Here is a 12,019-nt window from a genome sequence, read left to right on the forward strand (position 1 = left end):
TGTCACTTTACTATTAGAACTTACAATCTCCTATCAAAAGTAATTTCGGCCTCTAATCTAAAGTGTGACATTGATATTAATCCAAGGGCCAAATGTCAAACATCTGCACAATCACAAAAGTTACTGGACAATGTTTGCTGCGTTTTGGTTGCTACAGGAAAAAATATTTCACACTTAACAATAGTTTCCAAAATTTTACTCACAAATAGATACTGATAATGTTTACTACAGCAAACAACTGGCAACATTTGTTGCGATAAGACAGGAAGTTTGGCCTCTCTCATTGGAAACGATAAGAGATGCAACTCTGAGATGCATAACATTCCAGTAAAGAAACTCTGAAAGGTAAAGAAATACTCTTTTGAAGTATCTACATCAAATAGATGTTTTTTGCACTATAGAGGACAGGTATTGAAACTGGAATCGAACTTCAATGCTAATAAAGCATCTGAAATTCATTTCTTAATACCCCTGCCTGCTTGAGAACACCCTAAAAATGTCACTGTAATTGTAACATTCATTTTCAATAAGATAATGATAATTGGAGCAGAATTTATTTTCCTGTAGGTTAGTGAAATTTCAATCAGTTCCTGTATCCTAAAAAGCACATAAGGTATGAGGAAGCATACTTCAATGAGCACCCTGAATCCATGAATATTACAAGGATGGCAATAAGATGAACTCCTACTGCTTCATTTCCTGAGGAAACAAGTGCTTGAATTTTGAAGACGTCAGTGTTTCAGTATATTGCTTTCTTATGCTCAGAGAGATTTATAAAAACTAAATCAGCCAGCTTTCTACGAGTCATTGGAGTTCCATTTTCTTTGGCTGCCCAAATCCATTTAAGAGAACATCAATCTACCGGCTGTGCTACACAGAACATGACGCACACCACACGCCCTTCTCAATGTGCTCATGGTGCCGTCAAAACACGCACGCACACACGCACGCACGCATGCACACACATACCTCACTGTTGCTGTAGCGGGCCAGCTCCGAGATGAAGCGCATGTGGTCCTCTCGAATCTGGATCATCTGCTCGCAGATGTTGTACTGTGGGCTGCTGCCTATGGAGGTACAGGACCACCTGTCCAGGGAGGCAAGCGAGGGTCACCCAAATTCACCTGCTGCTTTTCTGCCACTTCCTGTTCTTCCCCACCTACAGCCCAACTCGCCAACACGCCAGCGGCTCTGCACATCTCCCCACTCTTGTCCTACACTCCCTGGGAGGAACCGAGGCCGAGTGCCGTGACCTCCAACACCAACTCACTGGGCCGCCCGTTATCTTTTTCCTGCAAACTGACCCATTCGCACTCAAGGTCACGTGGACCCCAGGACTGGGAAAGACCATCCCCTTTGAGCTGCCATGGGAGGAAGGATGTGAGGAGGCCTCCGAGAGGAAAAGTACACAAATATGAAGATCTGGTAAAAGACTGGCAGATTTGGTTGTTCCTGGTGCAGGTTGGATGCAGATGATTCCCGGCACAATCAGCTACTGGGCTGACTGCGAGGGACAGAAAGACAGCAGTCCGAAGGTTGGGAGAGGCAGTGGAGAGAGCCTGGTTCTGGAACAGGAGGACTGGAGTTAAGCTGGAAGCTGGGAGGAGATGGACGCTGACTAGCTATCGCGGCTGACCCGACAGCAGGAGGGTGTTGTGGATAAGGCTCGAAACACCTGATGAAAACTGGGGACCATCTGATGACATCTATTCCTGGCCAAAAATCAATGTAACTTAACTAATGAAAGCAGCAGTAGAGTGTACATAAGAAGTCTTCCAGATGGGGTGGAAGGATCATGCATGCATACACACCACTGACTTTCACATCTTATTTTCTAACCATTCCTCCTGTTGAAGGTGACAGTACTAACAGGCTAAGAAGAACAAACCAGGCTTCACTTTGCCCAGCGAGTCTCCAGCTCCCTCCTGCAGGAATTGCAGGCCAAGAACTCATTCACAAACTTCTAGACATGACATTATGGACAATGATTAAGTTTTATATTTAGCTTATATTTATGATTGAGTTTTATATACCCTAGCCCTTGGACGAGTGGCCTCACCTAGACTTGTTCTCCTCAAAGTGAGCGCTGTTCTTGATGTACCTCGACAGCTCAATCTGCATGTCGCCAAACAGTGGAACAACCTGAAGTTGCTGTGAAACGCAAACGTATAGAGTTTATTTCCTTGAGCAACATACGCAGTGTTCACTAACAGCAATTGGACACAAGTAATTTAGGTCTCATAATAAATTCTCCGTGCTGTAAAATGATCCAAGAATCAATTCTCAGTCAGCAAAATAAAGTCACACTTGGTGACTCGGTGATAAAAGTTATTTATGATAAAGAAATAAACAGTTGATAACATTGTAAAAAATTCTACTGAATAATGGAGAACTACTTCAAAACCATAATTTTACTTTCCAACACATTTGACTAATCCTTTGCTGGAAATGAATGCTTTTGTACAGTATGGACATTCAAGAACAAGAACACTAGAATGCAGCAGGAGATTAAGTTGACAATGCAGTGATAAAAGCACAACAAGCTCAACTGGCTCCTTCGGGGCTTACCTTGAAAAACTTATCAATTTTGGTCAGATTTATTCTTTTCTTGGCATCCAGTTTGTAAATATTGCTCATTGAACCATCCATTAGGTACAACCCGAACCCCATCACCTAAAAAGAGAGGTACAATTAATTCAAGCTATATTCTGCCTGTACAACGGTTTTTCCCCAACATCGGCTTGAGCTGAATGCAGCCTAGTCACGTCCACTTGCCTCACAGCATCCCATCAGTCAAGGTCAGCAAGCAGACAGAAGCCTAGCTGGTAGCAGAGCCACACTCACACAGTGGCGTTAACTACAAGGCAGGCGGCCATTCAACAGAGCACTCCAGATCTGGTGGAAACTTTAGTAAAGCACAGTAAAACTCCAGCCGAATCAGAAATATAACACTGAACAGACAGGGAAAGAAGTCGATAAGTGCAAGGGCGTGATCAAATGGAACGTATATAAAGGGACCTCAAAACACGAGTACAAAACTCCTCACGAGAACAGGTAGAATAGAAAGAACGCACACATGGGACGAGAAAACCCAGCTTACTTTGAGCAGCATGTGCTTTTCACTGGGAGTGAGGTACATCTTGTTCTCGTAATAATCCACACAGAGATTCACAATGTCAGCCAAGAGCTCATCATAACCATTGATCACCTCCAACTGTTGCTGCAAAGACTGAAAGAGAAGTCAACATCCCAGCCAATCTACTGTTAAAAAGGCTTACATCAACATACTTCTTTAAGACCACCTAAAGCCATCTCTTTAGGAGGGGTTTTTAAAGTACTAAACCAAGCTTATTTTCCTGCTGTAAGAGAAGATCTCAAGTGCAAAAACCAGTCATTTATTACTAAGTTACGTGAACTCAGGAATATATTCCCTTACTGCATAGCTGCTTGCTGTATCCTACATACAGTAATGCATAATGTACACTTTTCATGAGATTTGTGTGCCTTCATTTTTCTTTCACCTAAGGTGCTGAAAACCACTGAAGCACAGAAGAGTGCTTTTAAAATCATTAAAGTCTTGACAACAATATGTTTTTGTATTTCAAACAAAGTATTGCCATTTACAAAAAGGCCTTTTTGAACACAAAGTCTGAGAGTTTCCTGAAAAGCAGATACAGGTTCAGATGCTTTAAATAAAAGCTGCGGGTGACAACTTGAAAAAGCTTTTAATACCACAATAGTTGTATTAAGGTATTAAGGAAAGTACCTGGGTTATTTTATTGTGGTTAGCCAAAAACATTGACAGATTTTGAGACTCTTGAATGGATGAAGGTTCAGACATTTTCCGAAGGAACTGGGCTGCTCTGCAACGCAAAAGAAAAATATTAGGTTTCAAAAATCAGTCCTTCAGGCACACACATTTTAAAAGATCTGTGTGTAAACTGAGAACAGTGAAGGTTGTGCACGATCAGGGATACAGAAGCTCCTCCAACAATCCCAGGTTGGCAAAACTGGAGCTTTGGCCTTCACAATTCAAAGGGAAACTCAAATGAAAGAGTAAAAAAGTAGGATGTGTATTATTTCAATGCACTTGACAAACACTCAAACTGTAAACTAGGGCAAATGAAGTCTATAACAATCCACAGTACATCACAGCATAGGAGCAAGCTGCACAATAACACAATTAACTCTTCAAACAACCACGGGGAGGCTGACAGTAGATTGACTGAAGGATGTAGATTGTGAAGATGTATCATTTTTAAGTCTTAAAAAAGACAGACAACTGGCCTTAACCTACCTGCTACTCAATCTGACGACAGTAATTAGAGCTTTATTATTTCATCTGAAGTGAGAGCAGACCCATACCACATGTCTTGACTTGGTAATAAGCCTAATACAACTCTTTGCAGTTTACTTTGCACAACAATTCATTCCATTTCAGAAAACTGGTTACCGATTGGATTAAGCATGACTTTCCAAACTTAGTAAAACTTAATAATGTTACATTATTAAAACAAGTACTTCAAAGCAACAATTTCAAATTTATGGATCATTTTTAAATTTGTTGCCTCACTCCGATATTAGCATTTTCCCTTTTCTGTATTACTCCTAGGTATGTCAAACCCAAAAGGAGGGAGCACCTCTGTACAGAATGAAGACATCAAGGCTCTGATTGTATTATAAATAAAAGGCTCATTTCCACACAGCCTCTGAGACCCATGTCTATTCCAGTGCTGGGACCTCCTCTCTTCTACACTCAACCCATCTTATCCTGTCCTCTCTCACCACTGGACTACATCAAGCAAAATGGATGCTCCACAAATTGAATCCCCTCAAGCTGCAAGCGGCTCTGCACATTTTAACCTTCACATTGTCTGAATGCAGCCTGCCGTCCTATATTACATAAAGACAAACGCACAAAAGCACGACTTTATATTTTAAATACTTATAATTCATTACAACAAAAAAGAGAAATGCTTCAACTTCAGACATATATTTCACAAAAAAACACATAAAGCTTACTTCTAGGATAAAGACAGCTAGTTTATTTTCTTCTAGAAGTGTATTCTCTGAATCTAATGATCTTTCTGATACTTGACAGTTTTCTCTGCGGGCACGATGGAACAAACAGCCAAGGAAAGAAGCAGAGAACTGCTGCCACCTAGTGAACAATTTCGACAAAGATCATGCCTGATTTTTTTCCCCATCTCTGCTGCAGGAAGTAATAAAGCCGTGCCTTGCTCTTCCTGTTAACCTTGGCAATCTCTCCCTACGCTTTTTCAAACACATTATGTTGCATTTCGAGATATTCAGAAGTTTTAAACCATCCCTGAAAATGTTTCTATGAAAGCTGCTTGGCACCTCAGTTTTTAAAAAGCTGAAAGACATCCTTTCTTGGGGGGGGTGTATTGAGAACTTGCAGTGCCAAGCACAGAGCTCAAGCTGCTTTATGATTAAAGGTCATTGGTTTTACATCTAAGCACTTTTAGTTCTGACTCGCCACCAGCCTTGGCCCTCGCATGAGACTAAGCCAGGCATCACGAGAGGAAGGAAGACCCGACCCCTCACCTTTTGTACGCGGAGTGGTCATTTTTGACGCTGCACTTCATGTTCTTCAGCTCGTCCAGCACGGCAAACATGTTGATGAACTTCCCCAGCGTCAGCAGGTAGGCCTCTGACACAAAGTCCTTCCTCCGCTCGGCGTGGCACAGCCGCCGCACCTCCCCGCAGAAGCGGTCGATGGCGTTGCGCTGCCCGAAAGGAAAGAGAGAGAAGCTGAACGCAGAAGCGCGGGCTTTTCGGAAAACGCATAAGCTTAAAGGGCTGGATTGTCTTTATCTGGCAAGAGAAGACGGGGCCGGTTATAGCTGTAATACAATGCCTTCCTTGGATAATAGTTTTATGTTCTCCATGAGGCTATATGAATGTATGGGATTTTACGAAGTTGTTCATACATAAGAAGTCAGAAGATTAAGGGAAAATGTGCACAAAACCTCAAGGAACTTGGCAACAGCTACTCAAACAGTAGCTAAATACTTGAATAAAATATTAATTTTAACCTAAAGCAATTCATCCCCACAGCACCTGTAACCTATGGCTGATGTTATCTAATTCATTTGCAGCCCTGATGCCTTTACAACTGCCTGTGAAATAGAGGAAAACAAAGCAACCAATCACAACGACAGCAAAACACAGGTTCGTCTTTCTTCCATAAATAAAGGAGAGGGATTATGTACATATGCTTCCGCATTTAGGCGTTGTACACTAATATGTGTCAAGCAGTTGGTTACCCATGTGAAAATATTCAAGTTATGTGAGCTCATTAGCACTGCACTCTTTTCTGGTGCTTGTGCAAACAGAGGAAAAAAACCCCACAATGAAGCAATGTGAATCATTACATCACTTTCCATTTGCAAATACATTGCTATACTTAAAATATTTTCACCTAACCTAAGTTGGAAATTTGCCCTGTCATTCTGAAAATCCTTATACTGCCAATACTGAAACGTAAAAGAATAAAATGTCTTTTTAGATGATACCAATACAGCCTTTCAGTGCTTATTGGCACTGCTTAAAGAAATATTCCAAAATGACAGGATTAGGATTTTAAATGTTACATTTTTATTTGCTTTTCCAGAAGAATAACGTCAAAATTATTTGTGAGGATGCAAAAAAGCAAAACATTTAAGAAAGTGCTGATGTTTCAGTAGATTAATGAATGCACAGTGAACCCAAATGGAGAAATGGGCTACTGATCTAGACTACTTGAATTGTACTGAGCATTTTTAACTTTAGCAGACTTATCTTATACCTGGAAATACATGAAGTTCATCAGCTTGGTAACCTCAGGCTCCAGGACTTCCACTGTTTTTTCATAAATCTCCACCCTGTTCGGCTGCTCGTTACATTTCACCTGAGGAGAAAAAAAAAGTATATTAAATTAAACAGAACCACCATAATTGTATTTCCTTTTATCAAAACATGAGCAAGAAACATGGGTGCCCACTAAAAATGTGATAAGAGATCCTCCAATGGCTAATTTATCTGACTGATTAATTTTATCCAAAAGAACTTATATTTACACCCACTTATGCAGCTGGTTATTTTACTGGGGCTGCACTGGGGCTACTTGTTCAGAGGTACAAAAGCAGAACCACACCTAGAACTTGAAGCCACAACCTTTCAGCTAAATGCCTAAACCCTCAGCACTGCTCCACATCACTGAGCTACCTAGTGGCTAAGCAAACAAGATGGACCAGACAGCCGCCATTGTAACCCTTCTTGTGTAGACTGTAAAGACTGGACAGAAGGCAAGACAGTACCTGGGGAATGGCTCTGGAGCAGCTCCTCCAGGTGTACAGCATCACCGCGTACTCCTGACCCTCCTCCAGCATCTCATTCTAAACCCAGAGAGAACACGAGTGCAAGACAGAACAACTGCATCAGTTCCTCACCTCCCCATACAGGTCGTTGACAATACGAACGAGACACCACAGGGATTTTTCTGCAAATACATCGATAAGCATTTCTCTCAGGAGTATTTTACTCATTTCATTAAAATATTTGAAAATCCTAAAGAGATATAAGCTGAGGGAAGACATGCAGTTTATATCAGTCAGACTTCGTAGAATGCAAATTTGGAGTTAAGAAAGGGGAAGGAAAATTTGTGTTTCTGCATGAGTTTAAAAATCAACACAGGATGTGCACTTTCTGTATAATACAAGATAATGAAGGTACAGCTTCAGCTAGTGTTTTTATTTAATGGCAGGTTCTCTTTTTCGCTTCAAGTTCTTTAGCACAGAGAACACTTTCCCTCTTGCTCACAAAAACAGTTCAAATTTAGCTTATCAGCACAGCTCTCAATGAGCCATGCAGTGCGCCCTGTCAACAGTCCTGTGCAGAAAGTGTGCTGTATTGCATACAAAGTGCTTTTTTTGTCTAAATGAAATGCCTTTCACACAGTAGTTATCCTTCACTAATGAAGCACTACAGCAGTGCAGTAAACCATCAAAACAGCATTTGTCACTGCTCAATTACAATAAGCCCACCTTTGTTTGGGGAAACCAATATTCTGAAAACAAAAACTGCAAGCAACAAGGGTATTTACATCTGGTACTTATTGGTCACTTAACCGGCAGTGACAATTCAGCAGAGGGATTTCTCACTGAATGTTCGACTGGGGAAAGCATCTTGAGGTTACATATAAGGAAGAGAATGAGAAATTCAAGTAGGTAGATGCACGCACAAGCGTAAAACAAACAACGGTTTAGTCCATGCTGAAAAGAGAAGAAACAACTTTTTTTTTTAGCTGTGGAGCCTTCTTCAGGTGTGAAGAATGAGGAATGTTGAGTAGAAGAGTTAAGATAAAGGTAACTGGGAAGTTTTGACCTTTTAAAAGGAGGTTTTCACCATGTGTCTCACTGCAAGGCGTTTTCCTATTCACACAAGAAACAGCTCAAGGAGACCATTTCAGAACGGCAGATTTTACCATGCTGGAGTGGACCGTTGCTTGCTCAATGTATCTCGCAATACCAGTGACAAAGGCATTCCTGTCTTCAAAGTTGGTATTGAAGTTCGGCTGAAAGAAAAAAGTTTTCCCGTTTAATTACGGCCTTGGTCTACACAGACATCTATCACCTAACCTGAAAGGTTAGGTACATGAACCCACATGAAAACGATCTTTGTATAAAATAACATGTCGTCCTCTGACATGCTTATCCAGCCGAGTATAAGGACAAGTGTCTGAGCCAGATGTATTATTTTACAGATTGTTTTTATATATTTGTTTATTTATAAATATATGTTTTCTTTTTAAATTTTAAACCAGCAATTGAATCCAGTCAATACACACATGTACCGCAAGCAATCACTTGAGTTATTTACCTATATATTAAATAGATCATTTCATGCAAAATCACACCGACTTCGGCAGGACCATCTCAATTTATTCCCCCAATTTAGATAATTTAGTAAAATAATACCTGTAAACAGACTCTATACCTACACTACATACTCTATACTACAGTTTCTGTAGTATCAGAAGATCACAAGTTAGTGTCTTCAAGGAAGCCCAGGTAGGTACAAAGACTGGCCAAAACTATGAAATACTAGTGTAGAAATTTGCCTTGAATCCTTCTGCTAAAGGCCAAAAGTATGCACAGGATTGCAGAAACATTTGAGATGGCAATGCCAAAAGCACTGTGCCTTTCTAAAAAAGGTAAATGAAAACCAGTTTATTCAAATGACACTGCATGCCAAACATCTCCTTTCACGAGGTGTGACAAGTCAAGTTAGCAGTCATAATGCAACAAGGACCTCACTTGCTAGTGTACAATATTTGTGTGCTGGAGAGTATGAGATAACATTTCACAGGACAGGACATCCAAGAACGATATTAACAATCGACTGATACACATTGTCTCAGTACTTATTTGTAATATGCACTTATCAAGTAGACTGTAACTGAGGCACTACTGCCCTGTACAGAAGACACAGGAAGCACTGCTCACTCTGTTCAGTCACATGGCCTATGTAAGCAGACACTGAATGATAAATATGCATTTACTGAAAACAGAATAATCGATTTACCAAAATACTGTACGTGTGCTCACTGTACTGCAATTGACGGCTACATAAAAGCGAGAGCACTTCAGCGGAAGGCACAGCGAGTGGTTACGCGGTAGACCACAGAACAAGCCCCGTCTGCAAAAACCATTCTGCAGTCCGTGAACCGCCCGCCAGATTAAACCAGCGATTCTGCCGGTCCGCGGGTCCGCCAGAGCTCACCTGGTACATGAGGGAGGAGGGCGGCGGCTCGATGCAGGGCTGTTGGTCCGGGAGGGGCAGCTCCTCCAGCAGGTCCACATTGGACAGGGCGTCCTCCAGGGTCACAGTGGACGCCATGGCGCTGCGGAGACACGCACAGGGGAACGCAGTGAGACCGCTGCAGACCCAGGACCGGGAAGATCCGCCTGAGGCCTGCCTACAAACCAGACCGGGCCACACGAAGTGGGACACGATGGACTCATGCACTGATGCCATTTGTAAAATACATTGCATACACTTTGAAGTACACACAAAGCAATCAGGAACAGAAAGCAAGGCACAGGCAGCTGCTTTGCGACATTTTTTCTCTGTGGAAAAATCGGTATCTCCACTCAGCAGCTTCCAGCTTGTTATTCTATTTTTTTATGTAGAATACAGCAGACATTCAAATGATCATGTAAATCGAACTAAAAAATTATGGGGTTCAAATTGTATATAAAAGAATGTTATTTGCTTCATCTTTTAGACAAAAGGAAAGCGCTAATATACTGAGCTTCAGAAGAAACTCAATACTTGTGCTACAAATTCACAAAGTAAATACCAAGAAAACGACTTTCCTCAGGAAAACCACTGACATTTTGATGGACAGACAAAAATTAATTCATTATGGCGATTAACATTTGCCAGAGGGCTCACCAGCAGGGGATTACTACGCACGTTACAGGCGAGAAGAAGCGATATGAACTGTCCACCTGCAGTGCACCTATATTCACCATATTGCAAAAATGATACTGCTGCTCCGAAGTCAAACCAGAAAGTAAGAACCCGATACATTCTTCTACTAAGGAATTTAAAGGAAGGTCCTGCACTGACAGTACTGGACAGAAAAAACTTCAAGGGAACCTGATTCAAGTATTTAAAACCCTCCAAGGTACTGACAACTCTTCTTCAGAATTAACAGTGAAACGCACCAGGGTACAACTATCAGGAAGTGTACTTAGATAATTCATACAGAAAATAATGTATTGAAATAGTTTGTATAGAAAGCAAAACGAAAGTTTCTACACAAAGGGCTGTGGGAGTCTGGAAGACGCCGTCTTATCGATAAGCTGGCTTCTTTCAAGAGAGATTTTCAAATGAGATCCTCAGATCAAACAAGTTGAACAGGCCAGACCCCTTCCCCTCATTTGTGGTTTTCATGTTTTTCTCAAAGTGGAATATCCTGAACTAAATCAAACCATTAGCATCACATATGTTATCACATATCCAGCAGTGCTTCAAACAACAAAAAAAAGTACCTAAAAGTATCTAAATACAGTAGCCAGTTATAGATGGGAAGAAAAATGTTCAATTATCAACATCATGTCACTGAAGAAGAACGAATACAAAATTAGGAATGGGGGAGAAAAATGTGAAGCGCAGGAGAAGGAGGAAAGGGAAACTCAGCCTTATTACAAGGAAATAAAACAAGCCGTTTCGAATTTCTCTACCCTGAGAAAAAGGAACAAACTTCTGCTGCTGCTGTGGTTATCAGTTTAGGGAAGAGGTAGAAAAAGTATCTACCACCCAGAACAGAACATCTTAATTAACAGAATCACCCAGGATACATTCTTAAACAATACAAGACAAATTCACACTTCTGACATTTTGACCTAAAGCAATTTAGACTCCTTCGACTGCTAGTCCTTTTATGAACGTGTGGTTTTGATTCCTTCCAAGGAATGAACCAGGAAATACCAGAAACAGATGCCAAGTCACAAAAACAATTGCAGTTACTATAACTTGGCTCATGAGGAACTATTTTAAAAGTGATGTAAGCCAGGTTTAGCCCAAATGTTTTTTTTTTTAATATACACACACACATCTTGGCGTCCATTTCTGACAATCACACTTTTAGTGACTGGGGTCTCTTTACAGACTGGATGGTTTTCTTCATGCTCACAGCATTTGAGCTATAGATCCTAATAGGACTGATGCACTTTCACCTACCATGTGCCATAGCTGCATATGTGTGCCATAAATGCATAATATTAAATTCATTTCTGCATATTTGACTACAGGTTTATATACAGTATATATACGCTGCATACTGGCTTTACCTTTTACTGTTAAGTTTTAGCCAACATAATAACAAGAAACCTGGAAGTCGCTTTAATCAGATGAGGCACTTCTGAAGTGACAGTACTGTTAAAAGGCACAATGTAAGTAAAAGCAGTGAAAACAGCACTACTCAAGTGACGCGCTGCTCTTCCTG

The 12,019-nt window shown here is 40.9% G+C and overlaps 1 protein-coding gene across 1 annotated transcript in view; it reads right to left on the reverse strand.

The window, feature by feature from the left end:
- Positions 1 to 12,019, reverse strand: part of cyfip1 (cytoplasmic FMR1 interacting protein 1) — a 63,936-nt gene that overhangs the window by 40,526 nt on the left and 11,391 nt on the right. Inside the window, exons 2-11 of the mRNA XM_088913032.1 lie at positions 9,787 to 9,907; positions 8,489 to 8,578; positions 7,323 to 7,400; positions 6,812 to 6,913; positions 5,569 to 5,750; positions 3,767 to 3,863; positions 3,101 to 3,229; positions 2,569 to 2,673; positions 2,060 to 2,151; positions 970 to 1,087 (exon numbers count right to left, since the gene is read on the reverse strand). Of these exons, the coding sequence (XP_088769158.1) occupies positions 970 to 1,087; positions 2,060 to 2,151; positions 2,569 to 2,673; positions 3,101 to 3,229; positions 3,767 to 3,863; positions 5,569 to 5,750; positions 6,812 to 6,913; positions 7,323 to 7,400; positions 8,489 to 8,578; positions 9,787 to 9,903 (1,110 nt within the window). The 5' untranslated portion in view covers positions 9,904 to 9,907. The remainder of the gene's footprint in view (positions 1 to 969; positions 1,088 to 2,059; positions 2,152 to 2,568; positions 2,674 to 3,100; positions 3,230 to 3,766; positions 3,864 to 5,568; positions 5,751 to 6,811; positions 6,914 to 7,322; positions 7,401 to 8,488; positions 8,579 to 9,786; positions 9,908 to 12,019) is intronic.

This window comes from Atractosteus spatula, chromosome 4, assembly GCF_055471065.1.
Source record: "Atractosteus spatula isolate fAtrSpa1 chromosome 4, fAtrSpa1.hap1, whole genome shotgun sequence".
NCBI classification, from domain to species: Eukaryota; Metazoa; Chordata; class Actinopteri; order Semionotiformes; family Lepisosteidae; genus Atractosteus; species Atractosteus spatula.